We start from the raw sequence: 19,800 nt of genomic DNA on the forward strand, positions 1-19,800 counted from the left end.
CTATCTCACCTAGTCAAAATGATTTTCATAGATACAAATGCCATAGAGGATACAGGGGGAACAATGAGCCCTTATACACAATTGGTGGGAAGGTAAATTAGTATGATCACTACAGAAATCAGTATGAAGACTTCTCAAAAATGTAAAGAGAGAAAACTACCACTCCTAAGCATACACCTAAAGAAATACATATCAGCATACAGTTAAGATATCTACACACCTATGTATTTGTGTATTGAAGCACTGTTCACAAAAGTGAAGTTATGGAATCAACCTAGATATCTATGAACAAATGAACAGATAAAGAAAATGTGGTAAGTATGTACAGTGAAGTATTATTCAGCATGAAGTTATGTGATTTGCTGAAAGTGGATGGAATTAGAGATCATTATGTTAACTGAGATAAGCCAGACATCAAATACAAAATATGTGTTTTCTCTTAGAATCTAGATGTAAAACACACACATAAAAAGTACACAAATATAAAAGGGGAACTTTTTGGAAGAGAAACAAGAGGAGGCAGGAGGTGGAATAGAGAGGATGATGAGGGGTGAATATGACCCAAGTACATTGTATGAATTTACGGAAATGTAACAGTGAAACCCTTTTCTAAAGTGTTCTTAAATGGAGGGAGAGGAGTGATGGAAGGGATGAATGTGATCAAAGTACATTATGTGCATGTATGAAAATACCAAATGAAGCTCTCTTTTCACATTGTACACTGGGAAAAATATATCAAAGGTGTAGCTATCTTTTCCCAAAATGATTAGAATAGAGGAAACGAAAGTTATACAGGGAACTGTATAAGAAGACTTCATGAACTTGGAGAATAAATAGATATATCTGTGAAAGTTTTATTTATGAACCATATTATAGAAATGAAATAAAGAGGGAAATAGGAGCTGTTTTTCTAAAACAAATGACATATTGTTTTCTCATCTTTTAAAGGTGACTACCTGGGACTGGACCCGAGCGGAGAAAACATTCTCGGTTTATGAGATTATGTGCAAGATTCTCAAGGTATGATCAATGGTAGCAGATATTCTAATTGTGCTATCTAGGAAAACAGTGGTTCTGATCCAATAATTAGCCAGTGAAAGCAAGTAACCCAAGAAGCAGAAAATGTACAGACATTCAGTTAGAGTGGAAATCACTCACAAGCCTGTGCTCTGCTTCCTCAGTCAAAGGACTGGGGGGACCTTTGAAGCTTGGCAGGGGAGCCTCAAGGAGGAAAGGGAAAGTTCAATGATAGTTGGAATTTAAACCTCAATTCTTATCAATTCTTTTTCTCTCAAGAGAAATTTAGACAGGAAAACTTGAGTAAGACTTGAAATCATAAATTTAGAAAATATAGGAAAAGGTTTGATTGTGTATATCTTGGGGACTAACCATCTCATTGGGTATGTAAAAGAATATATAAGAATCTTAGATGAATTAAATTCCTTTGTGACACAGAATTGATAATGAGTCATTAAGAATTCTGTAAAATTACAGATGATTAATATAGCCTTTTAAAAAGCTAAAATAGGAATAATCAAAAGAAACATCTATGTCCAATTTATTGGTTTTCAAAATAAATCTTCTTGTATATATTTAAGATATATAACATTTTATGGGATACATACAGGTACTAAAAGGATACTAAAGTGGAGCAAATTTACACAGCCATTGTTTCATAAAATTACCAAAATATTTTTGGTTTTGTGGAAGATGAAGTAAAATAACACAGACACAATGCAAGGGATGTTTCTATTATCTGTATTCCTCATGTTGTACATGAGATCTCCAGACTTGTTTGTTGTATATATCTTGTACTTTGTATCCTTGGACCAACTTTCTTCCCTTCCCACACATAGTAATCACTGTTGATTCTCTAACTTTGTATATTTGAATTGTGTGATTTTGTTCAGATTCCACATATAAATGAGGGCATGCAATTATTTTTATCTTTACATTTGGCTGATTTCACTGAGCACAATGTTCTGTAGACTCATCATGGAGTGCCAAATGGCAGAATCACAACCATCTTTAGGACTCAGTGTATTCCACAGATTCAGTGTTCATTTGTCCACCAATGGACACTTAGGCTGCTTCCCTACCTTGGTGATTGTGAATAATGCTGCAGAGAGCATGGGAGCACAGCTACCTACCAGGTAGCAATTAGATTTCTTTTGTTATATGCCCAGAAAAGGATTGCTGGGTAATATGGTGATCTTATGTATATGTATATAAATACAATGTATACAATATGCATACTATTTTACATAATGGCTACGCCAATCTAAATCCTCACCAACTGTGTACAAAAGTCCCTCAATAACATTTGCTGTTTTTTAATTTTTGATAATAGCAGTACTATTATATATGAGATGGAATCTCATAGTAGTCTTGGTTTGAATTTTCCTAATAATTAATGATATCAAGTATAATTTATTTAGTGTACCTGTTGGCTATTTTTATGTTCCTTAGAGAAATTTCTATTCAGGGCTTTTGCTCATTTTTTAAATTGAGACATAACATTTGTCATCTTTATGGGGCATATTATGGTAATTCAATACATGTATACAATGTATAATAATTAAATCAGGGTAATGAGCATCTCCATCTCTTAAAAATTAATCATTTTTAAGAGTTGGGAATTTTGTACTCCTGTGTTCATTTTGAAATCTATCACAGATTGTTTTAACCTATCTTTACCCTACTATGTTATAGAAAACCCAGAACTAATTCCTGGCTCCTGGTGCCTTGGTGGCCGTTATTCAGTGCCCTTTCCCTTCCCAGGCTATAGTGCACGCTCTTCCATTCCATTCTCCTATGAGGTTAACGTTTTAGTGCCCACACATGAGTGAGAACGTGGTACCTGTCCTTGTGCTCCTAGTTCATTTCACTGCTTATAGTTAATCCAACTCTACTCATGTTGCTTCCTTTGCCCATTTTCATTTTCCTTTGCTTTTTGTTTGTATGAATTGATTATGCTTTTCATAGTAGCCCCTTATCACATATGTGCTATGTAAGTATTTATTCTCAACCCATAGGCTTCTATTTTAATTTGGTTGTTTCCTTTGCTGTGCAGAAGCTTTTTAGTTTGATGTGGTCCCAATCTATTTATTTTTACTTTTGTGACCTGAGCTTTTAGTATGATATCCAAAAAAAGCATCAAGGACAATGTACAGAGGTTTTTCCCTATGTTGTCTTTTTTTTTTTTTTAATACATTCTTGTCTTCTCTTTAGATCTTATTCATTTTGTGTTAATTTTTATTGATAGTGCAACTAAGCATCTGATTCCATTTATCTCTGTTCATTTGCATAGAACCATTCATTTCACTAAGAGATCGTCCTTTAACATTGTCTTTCCTTTGAGTCCTTGTTGAAAATTAGTTGTCCAGATAGGTTTAGATTTATTTCTGGGCTTTGTCTTCTGTTCCGCTGGTGTACATTTCTGTTTTTATATCAGTACCCTACTGTTTTGATTACTATAGCTCTATAGTTTAATTTTAAATCAGGAAGTGTGATGCCTCTAACTTTGTTTTCCTTTCTCAGAATTATTTTGGCTATGTGAGTAAGGTCTTTTTGCTTCCATATTAATTTTTTGATTCTATTTCCTATTTCCTTGAAGAATGGCACTGGAATGTGATAGGGATTGCAGAGATCGGGAGGATAGTAGCTTGAGGCCAGGAAGGGCAAAAATTTAGTGAGACCCATCTCAACAAACAAGCTGGAAGTGGTAGCTCACACCTGTGACTCAGATATGCAGAAGGCAAAAGTAGGAGGACTGTGGTCCATGGTTGCTCTGTACAAAAAATGTGAGACCTTGCCTGCAAAATAACTAAAGCAAAAAAGGCTAGGCGTGTGGCTGGAGCAGTAGAGCACCTGCCCAGCAAGTACAAGGCCCTAAGTTTACTTCCTAGCACTCCCCTCCACCCCAAATCCTCAAGAAAATATTAACAAATTAAATCTAACAATACACCAAAAAGTTTATACATCATGATGTGGGATTCTTCCCTGGCATGCAAGCTGCTTTAATATACACAAAGCAACCAAAGTGACACATCACAGTAACAGATTGAAAGATTAAAAATACATTTCCATCCCAAGCAATTCACAGAAAAGAATTTGACAAAGTTCAACATCCTTTCTTGCTAAAAACTCTTACCATTTTTACAAAAGTAAACTCTTCAACGTCATAAAAGCTATGTATAAAACACCCACTGCAGACATTAGAATCAGTGAGGAAAACCAAAATCTTTTCATCCGCGGTTATCTAGAAGGCAAGGATGCCCACTCTTGAAACTTCTACTCAGTGTGGAACTGTAATTAGTAGCAAGAAAAGATATCTAAATCAGAAAGGATAAAGCAAAAATCTCTATTGATAGATGACATGATCCTATATATTTTAAAATTCCCAAAGATTCCACAAAAACTTATCAGAATTAATAAATTAATTCACTCAAGTTGCAAAATACAAAAAATATAAAAATCAATAGTACTTTTATATACAAATGATGAATGACCTACATAAAAAATAAATCAAGAAGACAATTCCATTTATGATAGTGTCAAAAAGTTAAAATACTTAGAAATTATTTTAACAAAGGAAGTGAGAGATCTGCACACTGAAAACTATAAAATATTGTTGAAAGAAATTGAAGAAGACAGAAATAAATGCTACACTTGTGCATCAGAATTAATATAGTAAAATGGATCATACTACCCAGATTTTCTGGAGGATTTTTGAATCAATGTTCATCAGATATATATTGCACTGTAGTTTTCTTTCCTCGTGATGGCTTTAGCTTAGTTTCAGGTGACACTGGTCAAAAAGTTTGTAGATAACCCCTTCAGGTCTGTGGTTTAAGATAATTTAAAATACATTCATATTAATTCGTCTTTGAATTTGTGGTGAAATTTATCCACAAAGTCATCTGGTCCTGGCTATTTTTTCTTTTGGGTGGGGGGAGGGTGATGGTTTCTTCAATCTTTGTTATTAGTCTGATTAGGCTTTCTAATTTTTCTCAATCTTATTATTTCTTAAGATATTTTTAAGAAAATTTAAGCAATTTATTTCTGGTAGGGTATCCAAATTTTTGGTATGCATTTGTTCCTAATAATTCCTTATGGTCCTTTTTATTTCTGAGGAGTCTGTTATATTTCTGTCACTTTCAGTTTTTATTTTGCTTATTTTCACCTTCTTTTTTCATAATTAGACTATGTAAGGGATTTTCAACTTTATTTTCTAAAGGAACCAAATCTTAGTTTTATTTATTCTTTTTCTTTTTTTGTCCTAAATTTGATTAATTGCTGTTCAAACTTGTATTATTGCCTTTCTTCTGTAAATTTTGGACTTATATTGTTGTTACTTTTCTAGTTCCTCAAAGCATAATGTTAGATTATTTATTTGAGATCTTTCTTCTTTCTTAACATAGGTGTTTATTCCCAGAAACTTCCCTCTTATAATTGCTTCGGCTGCATCTCATGGGATTTGAAGTGTTATGTTGCCTTTGTCACTGTCTCAAGATATTTTACAATTTTTTTTATTTCTTGTTTGGCCCATTGTCTATGAGGATGTAAGCTGCTTAATTTCTAAATAATGATGAATTTTCAAGATTTCTCTTATTATTGATATCTAATTTTATATGTGATGTTCTGAAATGATGCTACTTATAACAATCTTCTTAAATTTTTTAAGACTTATTTTGAGCCCTAACATGGTTTATCCTGAGAAATGTTCCATTTGTACCAGAGAAAAAAGTGTATTGTATTGTTATTGAGTGGAAAGTTTTGTATATGGCTGGTAAGTCCATTTGGTCAAAAGTACAATTCTAGTGTATCTTTACTAATTTTCTGTCTAGTTTATCTATCCTTGTTGAAGTATTGGAGATTTCTATCATTATTGTGTTACTTTGTCTCCCTTCATATCCACTTGTATTTATTTTATTTATTTAAATGCTCCAGGATTGCATGCACATGTTTATAATCATTATGCCTTTTAATTAATTGATCTCTTAATTTAATGTATCATTAAAGATGTCCATTTTTGTCTCTCATGACAGTTTTAAGATTGAAGTATGTTTAATCAGATGTAAGTATATACCTCAGTGTTTCTCTCTGTCTCTTTCTCCCTCTCTCATTTTCACCTGCCACACACAATTAGTTTTTGATGTCATAATTTATATCATTTTTCTATTGAGTATTCCTTCAAAAGCTTATTGTAAGATTTAGTTATTTTCACTGTTTTTATTTTAACTTTTTTATTAAAGACATGTATGATTTATATATCACCATTATGGCATTGAGTATTCTGTATTTGGCTATATTTTTTCTCTACCAATTAGTTTTGTACTTTCAGATATATTCACGATAATAATTCTCATACTTTCATTTCTTCTTGACTAATTCCTGTAAGCATTTCTTGTAAAGCACTTCTAGCAATAATAAATTCCATCTTGCTGGTCTGTGAATGACTTTATTTCTTCTTGTTTTTGAACGACCCAGTCACTGTGTAGACTAATTTTTTGACTGGTGTTTGTTTTTCTTTTAATAGAACTTCAAATACATCACCCCAGTCTCTACTGGCCTGCAAAATTTCTGCTGGCCTGCAACATTTCTGCTGAAAAATTTGTTGAGTGTCTCATGGATATTGTCTTATATGTGCTTGATACTTTTCTTCCTGCTGTTAAAACTCTCTATCTGACTTTTAACTGGATCATTCTGTGCATCAGACAGGACCTCTTTGGTTGGATCTACTTGGAAATATTGGAGCTTTAGGAATCTAGATGTCAGCATCTCTCCCAAGACAGGAGTAGTTTTAGGAATCATTTTATTAAATGAGCTTTCTGTCTTTTTCTCTGGCACTTCTACAACTATTATAACGCAAATATTTGTTCACTTAATGGTCTGTCTTATGTCCATAGGCTTTATTTACCTTTATCTTTTTTCCCTCCTTGGAGACCATTTCAAAAGCCTTATCTTCAAGTTCATAGATCTTTTTTCTACTTGATGTGGGCTTCCATTGATGTGCTCAGTTGTACTTTTTATTACAGTGAATAATTCTTCAAGACCAAAGTATCTTTTTGGTTCTTCTTCATATTTGTATCTTTTTGGTGTTTTTTGAGTTTCTAATCCAGATCATGAATTGCCTGTTTATTTCATTGAATTCTCTGTTTTTGTTTTCTTCTCTCTCACCAAGTCTCCTTAAGTTCACTGAATTCTCTGTTTCTGTTTTTTTCCCTCTCTTCAAGTTTCCTTAAGTTCCTTATTTTACAATCCTTTTCAGGCAAATTATAAATTCCCTTTGTCTTTGGGATCAATTATTGTAGTCATATTTCCTAACAGTTTTATGTTTCTTATGCCCAGGAATTGATGTCTGCACATCTGGATCAAATTTTACAGTCACTTTGTACAGGAAGATTTTCATCTGCAGATGAGTCTCAGGGTGTCAGTGGGGCAGGCTGAGAAGCCTGTGGTTCTGTCTGGCAGTGATGTGGTGTCCATGCAGCTGTGGGTGATGAATGCAGCTGTCTCAGTGGCCAGGGCTCAGGAGTTGTTTGAGGTGACATCGCATATATGGAGCAATCAGGTGACTGTTTTAAGGGTCCTTTTGTTCTTCAGTACCATCCAGTGAGGTTCTTAGCTGAGGGGATCTCTCTTGGTGTTGAGTATGACATAGGAACAGAGCATTGGCACCCAGGACACAGGTGTTTGGCACACATGTGCAGTCAGGTTCCTGGGAAGCTACTGTATTGCAGGCTCTACGGGATTGTGGTGCAGGTTCATTCTCTGTGTCAGTACTGGATGCAGTTCTTATACTAAGTCAGGCTTTGTGATTGTGAAGCACAACCCAACAGCTTAGGCCCAGTAGGCTGGGGTGTAGCTGTGTTCTGACCCTGGAGTTTAAGACATTGGTCTGGCATAGCTCTGGCAAGAATGCTTCCTTGGGATGGTCAGGCCCCAGATAGCTGACCAAAGCTTCAGTCCAGGATGCAGACTGGATAGGGCACATAGCTCCATATGGTCATGACTCTGGACTCAGATGTTAGGACATAACAGCAGCCCAGGCTCTGTGAAGTCAGAAGGAGCAGCAGCCAGGATCCATTGATAACAGGATGCTACTGTGTCTCAAGTTGCAATAATTGAACTCCTCAGGGGATGTGCCTTAGCAGCTTGGACTATGGAGGACTCTTCCAGCTCCAGGTATTTGGGCACTGTGGCTGTGTAGCCTGGAGAGTGGTTGGCATAGCTCAACCAAGGCTTTGCTTCCCTTGTGCACAAGGGACCGTATTCTTTCAGCCCTAGAAAGTGGGGCTTGGTGGATCAGTGAAGGGTTTGGATTCCTGTGGGTGGGGTGCTTGTCAGCTGTGGTGCCGGGCGGTGGAAGAACCCTGGTGTGCCAGAGGCTTCAAGCTGCAGAAAGATGAGGTGTATTGGTGGGGAGGGGCAACTGATTTAGTGCACCAGAGTCCTGAGATCGCTTGGATGTTGTGTTACATCTAGGGCTGGAGGCACAAGTGCTTCAGTGTGCTGGAGGCCTGAGGGACTGAGGAAGATGGTGCTGTCTGAGTTGTGCTGGGGGCATGACTGCTCCAATAGATCAAGTTTCTAGGTCTCTTGGAGTAAAGCTCCACTTAAGCTCAGCCCTAAGGGGAAGATGTGCCAGACACTGGATGGGAGCATGGATCTGCTGTGATCCTAGACCTCAGGACTGGGCAGTAGCTCTTTTAAGGATGACATCTTGTTGGGTGGCCATAGTGGAGTGATGGTGAAGCCTTAGAGGTTGGGGTGTGCCATGGCTGCCCCAAGACATGGCTTGGGGACCAAGACAGTACATGCAGTAGCAGGACAAGCCAAGTGGCAGGGCAGGATTTCAGTTTACACTGAGTTTGTATTTTGTTAGGGTGATACAATATTAAATTAATAGAAAAGAAAAATGGCAGACAGCTAAGAATTGATCTTTGATCACAGATCACTATGCAAATTCTGCTATCCTCTTATATCTAAATTCTGAGCATTGTAAATCTTTTTATTTTAATTTCATTTTATCATTTTTACATTTACTTACATATGTATAAAAATTCTGAGCACTGTATCTCTTAGGTGGAAACATATTTTAATATATTCAAGATGTTCGATCCATGTGTCCTTCATAGGTCTAACCAATTTATACTACTAAAACATTTTTTAGAGTACCTGTGTATTTGCACTCTGACCAAATTAAAATCAGAGTGTGCTCCTCATTCTAACTTTCCATCATAAGCCTGTGAGTTGCTTTAGGAAAATTTTTACATTGGTTACTGAGGCCTGGAGAAAATATTCTGGTACCAAATAATAAAACATAAGTGTAATCTTGGCCCTTAAGTCTAAGTAAGGAAGCTTTCCCACCATGAGCAAACAGAGCAGTGATGCTCTCTGCTTCATGATTTTGCATTTAATGTGCAAGTCCTCCTTCTAGAGCCATTTTCACACAATAAAACTTCATATAACAACAGATCTAAGGAGTCACATTAGAACAGCTCTGAGGGGATCGCTTATGGAGCTTTCTCTTTTTTCTGGCTGGAGGAAGGCCAGAATCAGATAGTTGGGGCAGGAGAGCAGTGCTGGGGGACACCTTGTATCATCCAGCCATCTGTAGCCATGGGGTTACAGTAGTAGGGAAGTAAGGCAAGTTGTAGATGCTCGCCTCCAGCAAGAATGCCCTCAGATGGGGCAAGTTAAAAGTACAGTTAGATATCTAGATCACAGAATATCTAGCCTGAGACTTCTAAGCAGGAAACCCTGCCTCTTTTGGTATATAGATAATGAAGTGGCAGTAGGGATAACAATATATCCCAATACATTCTAGTTATCTAGGATATTTAACCAGTAGTTATGTGCCAGGTATCATCCCAAGTGCTTCATGTATTAATTCATTTAATCTTTACCACACCACTATGAGTCACTTATTTTTATTTGTATTTTATCAGTATGGAAACTGAGGTACAGGAAGGGTAGGTAAATAACCCGAGACACATAGCTAGTAAACATCAGAGCTAAGGATTTCAACTTTGTAGTACATCTCAAATCTCTGTGCTCTTGCATTATGGTGCCCTGCCTCCTTCTTTCTCAATACACATTGATAAGTTGGAAAGAAATGAGAAGCAAAGAGCCAGCCTGATACTGATGAGAGAGCAGGATTTCAGAATAAGAGAGACTTGGCAGTAAGTGCTAATGCTGTCTCTAAATAGCAAATGTGGTAGGCACTATAAACTTCAATTTTTCATCTATTAAATGATGTATAAGCTATTGTGATGATTAGCAATTCATTAATTGATTTGTGAGTGTATTTTATTTATTAATTCATACTGAGTACCTTTGATGTGCCAGGCACTCCATTAGACATTAGGGATCAATACAGCTGTCTAGGAAGGTTGAGCTCACAAAATTTCTATCTAATCAAGGAGCTTGGGACAGGCATTTTAGAGGAAGCCTTAACTAAATTAAAATCTAAATGATTGCTAAAAGGCTCAACAGATGAAGATGTGTCTAGGTGGGGTGGAGTTCAGTGAGGGGGAGGAGAAAGAAGCATCCTGGATATAAGGGAGTAAGAAATAAACTCACTCAGGTACAGTACAAAGAGGTGGTGTCCGTTAAATAACCACAACATGTCATTACTGAAATTCAAAGCTGTGGCTTATTTGAGTATGAGGTTCATGCTAGTGTTTTCAGCAGGGAGAGATGTTCAGGGCAGTAATAGGAATAGGAATTTTATTTGGAAAACAAAGGAACTGAAGGATTTAAACTCAAGCAAGGGCAGAGTTTGCTTATTTAAAAATCATCTTTCACCTCCAATCTGTGGTGGGATAGAGGGTGGACAGGCATAGTTCAGGATGGCTTTCTTTCAAAGATTGCATGTCCAGAGGAGGGCAGTGGCAATGGCTGTGCAGAGAAGGACAGAAGTGTGGCCTGAGAGTTGTACCAAGGCCCTCTGCCAATCTATACACTCACAGTAGCCACATGTCTGCATGGACCAATCATTTGTCATTCTCTGGTTTATCTGACTCTTCTAAGGTCTCTCACTCAGTGACAGAGCTGGAGAAAGACATGCTATGGTTTGAATTCTAAAACAAAGTCTAAGAAAGCTCCTAATTCTGCTTCACAGCCTTGCTGAATTCCAGTACTTCATTGTGTTGCCTGGTCTATGAGAACCAACTTTTCGTCAAAGTAGCTCTAACAGTTTCTCCTTGCTCTCACTTCATGCTAGGTTCAAGGACTCTCCATGAATGTCAAAATCTATCAATGCTTAAGTACGTCATAGAAAATGGTGTACTGTTTATACATAACCTATAGATATTCTTCTGTGTACCTCAAATCAGCTCTAGATGGCTGATAATACAAATGCATGGTACAGGCTAGGAAGATAGTTGTTACACTTTGCTGTTTAGAGAGTAATGACAAAAAAATTGTGCATGTTCAGTACAGACACAGTTCTACCCTGGATATTTTCCATCTCTGGTGGATTGAATCCATGCATGGAAAACCCACAGATATGGATTTGGAGGGCTGACTGATCTTCCCATTCTCACCCTTATGGGATGATCACATTTCCTACTTACACAATATTTCAACATTGCAAGTGTCCCTTGATGCCTTATCCTAATAGCTGGCTTTCTTTGCTCTTATCTCAGTCTACCACCGCCCACTGTGTGGAGGGTCCTATTCACTCAGACACAAAGACATCAGAAGTGCTCTTCTGTGACCCTCAAATGCATAAATCTTTCCCACACCTCCTTTCAGAATGCTAAACATTCAACAATGTATATGTGTGCTTAATGACATGGCTAATGAAAATGTTACAAGTTTCATACATAGGGTCGGGCAGTTGGAGAGGACCCTGAAATAGCATGTTGATAAAAGACCAAAAGGAAAACAGAAGCCAGAGTTCTGTCATTTTATTCAGAAGCTAGAAGAGAAAAAGGAAAGAGTGGCCAACAGATATTATATAGAGTGCCAGCTCAATTCCTCATGGCTGTTAGCTTGTGTGATCCTGTGCACAATACTGGGTCCACTTCAGCATCAGAGGTCTGCTGGTGCCCATTAACATGGCAGTGTCCAGATGGTATGGGACCTGTTACTAATTCAATTTGGGGCCTATGTTAGTAAAAAATCCAAATTCAGAGTATTTAGCATGAAAGTGAATATTTAGAATGGGAAAAGAATCACAATGCAGAAAAATGATCAAAGTTGACAAACATCACAAAAAGTTAAACTTTATGAAAACTATGTTTTATTTTTTATTAACTGATCAAAGCTTTAGTACCTTTTCCTACTATAGTTTTGGGGACTGACTGGTCACCCCTTCGATAGAAAAGAATTTTGAATGTATTTCAAGGTTCTTGGGCCTGTGTTACCTTGAGCTCATCCTGTAGCTAAATCTAGGAGTTCAGTTGTGATGGGCAGGTTGTTCTTAGTGACAGGAAGATAGGATCTGACTGCATGCTCTGAAGCCAGGATATATGAATTATTTGATTAGCAGATCATAAATGAGAAACAGCAGAGGAGTGAAGAGAGTGTTCAGCTGTATCAGAGCAGCTGAGTTTTATAGCACTGTTGTAGAAATGTACTTTCTAACATAAGTTGGTCAGAAAACCCTGCAAAAGTAGACAATTTTCTTTACAGATATTTAAAGTCTCCTTTTTTCAGAGCTAGCGTTAGGCATTAAATTAAGCACTATAAAGTCTTTAAAATATCAAGGTCATTTTTCCTTTTCCTTTTTAACTTTCAAGTCACTACTTTCAGGCTAATGTTATATGTAGCAAATTAAAGTTCTTGAAAAAATACACATAGTGATGAACATAATATTCATATTCTTAAAAATTAATATTAATCACATTAATATTCTTCCCCAAAATTACTTTCATAAAGAAAAATACCAAGAGGTCTTCCTGACTAGGCTGAGTAGGTCTTTTGGGAATGTGCAGATGAAGACAGGCAGTGAAGGACACAACTGATCTTGCACGCAGACAATGTTACAGGAAGGTGGCATGGGGTCCGATTTCTCACTGTCAGACATGAGAGTCCTCAATGTGGAAAGAAGACTAAAGGGCTAGCAAAATTGCCTAGCATGCACAAGGTCCTGGGCTGGATTTCTATCACCACAAAATGCAGAAAAAAGAGGAGAGAGACAAAGAGACAGAGAGGGAGGGGGAGAGAGAGAGAAAGAGAGAGAGAGAGGGTAACTGGAACAAACTCTGTGGCATTGGGTTAGAATTAGAACCCCTGGCATGCAAGTACAGTATGTGTATATTTACGTCTACACGCACACTTATCACATGGACAGATAGAAACAATGATGCACATGCACTCCTGAGTGTGTGTGTGTGTGCCTGCATCTGTGCACATCTATTTTATATTGTCCCCTGAGAACATATGGACTCAGAGTCTCTAACAGCAAGATGTACACTCCTCAGCCAGCTCTACTTCTGAACACCAGAACGCTGTGGAGAACTTGCAGGTTTTCTCACAGAAAATCAAAGATAAAAATAAATCAGTTCATTGTTCTAGGAAATAAGGATGTACTCAATTAGTGGCAGAAACATGTCAAAAGATGTGGACACTGTTTCAAAAGGCACAAATGGGGCAAATTAAAGACATCTAGGATAAAGTTAATCTGACAGTAATGGATTATAAGCCCCTGAATAATGGGAACCAGGAGTCCATCTTCACAAAAATAAATCAATGGAGAAACTGAGGAGGAGCAGGTATGTACAAAGTTTCACACTACCTGTCTAAAAAGTACTATTATAAAAGGAAAAAGTAGTTCATAGGGACCAGAGTTATCAGCACCACCTGAGTAAACTGAACAAGATGAGCTTTTAATAATGGGAGAAATCAAAATCATGTAGGTCTCTGAGTGACAACAGAATATCACAACTTGAAAGATAAAGTCTGTGACCTTCTTGCTAAACTGTGTAAAGCAAACCTAGCCAGGGTGGAATATCCAGTCTAATGCAACACAAGTAAAATCTAATGTGATCTACACAAATCCAATGCAATCTGATGTAGTGTAAGCTAATCATGAGGAGATGTGTGACAAACCCTGGTGAGGCACCTTGTGCAACACAACTGTCCTGTTGTCTTCAGTGGTGTTCAAGTCATTAGAGGTAGGAAGGACAAGGAAACTGTCCCTTTGGGGACAGCCAAGGAGACAGGACAGCCAAGGAGACAGGACAGCCACATGCAGAGATTATTCTGATGTGGTGATTGTCAATCAAGGCTAAAGATGAGATGGAAATATGCAATGTCAAATTTCATGGTTTTTTAAACTAATTACTTATTTTTTATTATCATATTATTTTACTGGGAGTACATTGTGACATTTACAAAAGTTCTTACAATATAACCCTCTGCATCTTATGTAGCTGGATATCCTGTTGCTCTCACTTGCAGAAAGTACACACTGGGCTATGGGAGGTGAAAGGGGATGAGGTGTCACATAGTCAGTCATCACATGGTTGAGGGAAGAACACTTTGTAATTCACATGTAAATTTTCTGTAAGGCTAATTGTAACTAAAAATAATTATAACTCAGGAACTGCTAACTAAAAAGAACTACAAATAACAGTTAAGAAAAAAAATCTGCTTCATGTAGACTCAATACAGTAAATCATGATAGGGACTCCTAAAGAAAGCCAGGCTAGTAATAAGCCTTCCAAGACAGTATTGATTATAATTGTACTCAAATTAAGAAAATTAAGAATAACTAATAATGATACTATTAAAAATGAATTCAAAGGGTTATGGGTGTCACTCAATGGTAGAGCTCTTAGTTAGTATGCTAAGGCCCTAGGTTCCATAACCAGCACTACCAAAAAATGTGCTAGTCAGGCACTATACCACTTGAGTCATGCCCCTAGTCTTTTTTGCTTTAGTTATTTATGCCCCTGGCTGACCTGGATTGCCATTCTTCTATTTATGCTTCTTGCATAGCTGGGGTGACAGCACACACCACCACACCCAGTTTTATTTGTTGAGATGGGTTCTTGCAACCTTTTGCCCAGGCTAGCTTCAAACCCTCATCTTCCTGACCTCACCTCCTGAGTAGCTGGGAGTACAAGTTTGAGCCAGTACACCAGAATTTTCCTTTTAACATTGAAATAACAGAGATAATCACATCTTAAAAACGTAAATGTGTGGGTTTATGGATGATGTCCATATTTTGATATCAAATACATTTTCCTATATCCCATATAATCATATTACTGATTATAAAGCAAATCTTAATATTATTTATTATTCTTCCTTTTACCCACCCTGCCAACATTTTGAATAGAAAAGAGGTGATCTAAAATTAGAGCATTTTTAATAACTTAGTTTAAAATAAGAGCAAAACATAAATAAGCATATAATATAGAAATATACTGTATACACATAAATGAAGATATAACAAAAGCAAGTTGTAAAAAGCAATATGTGATATCAGAGTGCCTTGATATAATTAGGCAGGAACCAAAGGCTTGTTGGGAACACAAGTGCTTTCCTAAGCCTATAATTCATTTGAAGAATTATTTTACAATAGACAACTGGCATAAAAATAAGAAAGATTACAACTTGACTCTGAAGTTAACTTCTTTTGAAAAAAGTTACCTAAGAAGAACGTCTTAGCAAAAAGGCATGTATTTTTGCATTTTCTGAATGTATTTATTATCAGAGTCCATTTGAAAAGCAACAATACTTCTTAAAATATGTATTTGCAGTGTATTAAAACATTTAAATAATGATGGATTTTAGTTTTTTAATGTATGCATAACTTTAGAATTAAATTTCTATAAATTGTTTAAAATCTTTCTGAAATCCCAGCTTATTTTTTTTCCCTCTGATCATAAACTCCTATTTCCCTCGTGATTAATGAGGGGTTTTCCAAGCTGTGATGTGAAGTTGTAGTGATGTTGCTTTGGGGGCAAATAGGCTCAATCAGTCCAAGTTCTGACTGTGGGAAACCATAAAGAACACCCCAGGCACCAGTGTGGTGTGACATGACTGTAATCCCAGCACTTGAGAATCTGAGGCAGGAGGATCACAAGTTTGATGCCAGCCTGGGCTATATAGGGAGACCTTTTCTCAAAAACAAACAAACAAACAAACCCAAAAAAGAACAGATCATAGAAGACGTCAACACCATTATAAATGCCAACCCCAGCAAGTTTAAATGCAGCTTCTTGTCTTATTAAAACATAGTAACCATTGCTGATAAAAAAAAAAAACTGGCTTTATTTTTGTTATTTTTATAACATTTTTGAATTTATTAATATTTTAGCAGGTACCCTCTTGTGACAGTGAGTTCCATAAATAAAGAGTAGTTTTCTCTGTTTTTCCAAGACTTTGTTCCAGCTCTAGAGTATTAATTAATTAAATCTCATTTTTCAAAATTTGTTTCACGGGCCTATTTGTGCTCTGGAGAGCTCAAAGGACTCGTAGATGGGTTCTTAGCTCTTCTCTCCAGTGGAGGCTTGCGATCCTTTGAGGAAGCCCTTATCTGGTGGTGCACATTTCATTTTCTCCCTCACATTAGAATTTTTCCTTTGCATTGCATTTTATGTCAGGTGTGAACAAAGCCTGAGTTTTTCATGCTACTTTGTTTCTGTGAGCTTTCTGATAATTCCCACAAGCATTGTTTGTCTTTTTGTTATATGATATAGCTTTACAATGCTCTCGTGAAGCTCCAGACACAACTAAAGGTCTTTTTTTTTTCTTTTATTATTCGTATGTGCATACAAGGAGGCTTTGAAAGGTCTTTACCCAAACCAAACAATCTCAGCTCTGGTGTCACTAATGAAAAATCTGGCCCCCTTTCTTATCAGGAACATAAGATGTGGAAGATGTCTAATTTGAGGTGGAAGTCACTCACACAGACTGTATACAAAACACACCCAAATCCTACCTCTGTCTTTCCCCAAATTTAGTTTGTTATAAGCCATTCTTTTTCCCTTCTAAGTGGCTCTCAGAGCAATGTTTGTGAATTGCAGAAACCAACTCCCCTTGAATCTGGAGCACAGCCCAAATATTATTTGGATAATAGTCATGGAGGAGCACTGTGTCTTTAAAGCCTCATATGTATATTTAGTCCAATATTTTTTTTTTGGCAGTGCTGAGGTTTGAACTCAGGGCCTCACACTTGCTAGGTAGGTGTTCTACCACTTGAGCCACTCTGCCAGCCCAACTCCAATAATTTTAGTAAAACTGTAGGCATATAGTTATAGTAGGAAAATATGCCTACCAAATTCCAAATAAATATTTATAAAATGTGCAATGAATGATTATATTGCCTTTGAAAGAAATAATGACATATCTTCCACAATAATTTTCTGATTAGTTAAAATTTTGTCCAAACATTTAGTCAGAGCACATCTTTTAAGGAGAGACTATGCTAGAAAATAGGCTTGCTGCCAATCTCAAGGATTCCTCCCTCAGAAGAGAATTATTTGCAATCCTCTATTCAACTTACATTCCTTCAGGTCTATTTCAGATTTGCCAATAATCTTTCTAGACTTAATACTTTTTGGTCTCTGTTTATAGAAATTGTATGCCTTACAAATTCACTAGAGTATATGATCATAAAACAATTTGACCTTCCAAAACATTATATTATTGTTTTTGAAAATGTAGTTTTATACCAGAGGAGACAAGGTACCATCCTCCTCTGAAGCATTCATCCATTAAGTAATCAAAGTGGATGCATAGAGCTGTTGAAATAGCCTTAACATTGATTTAAAACATCTTTTTAAAATGACACAGTGTCATAGATAGTTTGCAGTGTCAGTTTTCAATTGCATTATTTCATTGTTATTGAAATCAACAGTATTTTTGTTGTTGCATGTTATTTTATTTTGTAATTTGTTGTTATTTTGTTGTCATTTCTTTAGAATGGGATCATTTTACATGATTACTATTATTTCTTGTAGAACACTGCAATGTAAATCAGATACTGTCCACCTCTTGTACTAAGCTTTGTATATTTTCAAGAATGGATTTATTTGTCTATTGCTCACCACAGCTCTTTACAGAAGCAGGAATGGGCAGAATAGAGATGTGCTAGGCAACCATGATGCACCTGCTGTGAACTAGGAATGACTGCACTCCTCTGTTCTTACCAGCCTGTCCCTGGGAAGTCTGGATTCACAAGGCTGTGATGTTTACATTAGATGGGTCAGGATGTTTATACTGCTTGTGGTGGACTTTGGAACAATTCAAATTTTCTGGTTTTTTAAAAATATACAAGTCTGAATTACTAAATTTAATTTACGAATCAGGTTTCACTGTTTGTTTTACCTCTTCAGCTTGGAAGGTTTAAAATTATACATATATAGGAGATAAATGTCTTTGACCAAGATCTGAAAGATCTGAAATGATAGCTAACATGAAATGTTTTTCATCAATATAATGAATAATTTGAATTTTGTTTTAGTGTTACTATACAAGCCTACAATCTCTCTTTCTGTTAATGTTTGTTTTATACTTCATATAAACTGACAACTTTTAGGAATATGTAACATCTAGAAATAATTTTATAACTTTTATTTTTAATTCCATGAGTCTATTCATATTTTGATCTCTTACTGAGCACCAAGTGTTATTTTGCTTCTGTATGTCTGATTAACATACATTTCAAATTAGTTAACTAAGAAAATGAATGATGTCATTTTAATAGTGGGATCAGACATCATTTTTGGCCTCAGTATATCAACAACATCTCTTGGATACTTTTATTTCAGTTCCTCATCCTTAAATCAGGAATTATAATTATAGCTACATTCTAAGATTGGTAATATGAATAAGCATATTTTAGTTATATGCTAATGATTTCCAACTCTAAATTGCCCCTTTTCACTTGTTTGTTTGTTTCTGAGATAGGGTCTCATGATATAACCCAGGTTGTATCACAGTCCTCCTTCTTCAGCCTTCTGAGTGTTTGACTTTCCAAACTCTAAATTACTATTGAAAACTCTTTGGTCCTAGAAGCGGTGTCACTGAAGCAATTTTTAATTTCTGTCCAACTTAGTCCCCAAACCCTTTGTTTGAGTGATTTAACTTTCCGGCAAGCCTAAAGACCTGGTTATGTTTTACATAAGTCCAAACAAGCATTGGGAGAAGTTGCCTCTTCCATCCTCAGAATCAGAGGAAAGTCTTTTGAGCAAGTTCTAGAGGTTAGGACTCCTGTCTTTGGTGGTGACCTGCCATTTAACTATCTTTGTAGCTCTTGAAGGCCACTTTTTTCTGGGTGTGGCATGTTCTTTTAAAGCCACACATTACAGACAGAGGAGCAGAGAAAGCTTCAATGACCAGAGGTAAGGCTATGATTCAATATCAAGTCTACTTCAGAATCACATCCTATATGAGACTCTCATATAGATGCCTTCATTTGGACAGAGGGTCACTTAGGAGGTACCCCTGAGCTTCTGTTACTTGGAGTCAATGACAGAGATGAGACTATAGCCCTGGTCTGGTGGCCCTCTGGTTGCTGCTTTGTCTCCATTGCTCTCAATTGTAAGGCATTTGAGGAGAGTCTTAAAGAGCCCATCATTTGCAGTTCCTTCAACTTCCTGTTTCTATCTGTTTGACATGAACACTGTTGGGAAGAGGAAACCAGTTATGCAGTACAGATAGCTTTTTCCAAAAGAACATCAAATGTGACAGGTAGTTTCATTTTAGACTTACTTAACATAACAATTCAAAGATAATTAATCAAGGAGTATTCTCTCCTCTTGATATCGTCACAAAAATTTGCATGTCACATTAGGAATCTGTATGCAATGCAATTTATGACTTTTAGCA

General features: G+C 36.6%; 1 protein-coding gene across 9 annotated transcripts in view; it reads left to right on the top strand.

Annotated features, from left to right (window-relative positions):
• Sntg1 (syntrophin gamma 1) overlaps nt 1-19,800 on the top strand; it is an 825,003-nt gene that overhangs the window by 728,362 nt on the left and 76,841 nt on the right. For all 9 annotated transcript variants that reach the window (XM_074068516.1, XM_074068515.1, XM_074068519.1 and 6 more), the window contains one exon: nt 949-1,020. In XM_074068516.1, coding sequence (XP_073924617.1) covers nt 949-1,020 — 72 coding nt within the window. The remainder of the gene's footprint in view (nt 1-948; nt 1,021-19,800) is intronic.

Source organism: Castor canadensis, chromosome 3 (assembly GCF_047511655.1).
Source record: "Castor canadensis chromosome 3, mCasCan1.hap1v2, whole genome shotgun sequence".
Classification (NCBI taxonomy): Eukaryota; Metazoa; Chordata; class Mammalia; order Rodentia; family Castoridae; genus Castor; species Castor canadensis.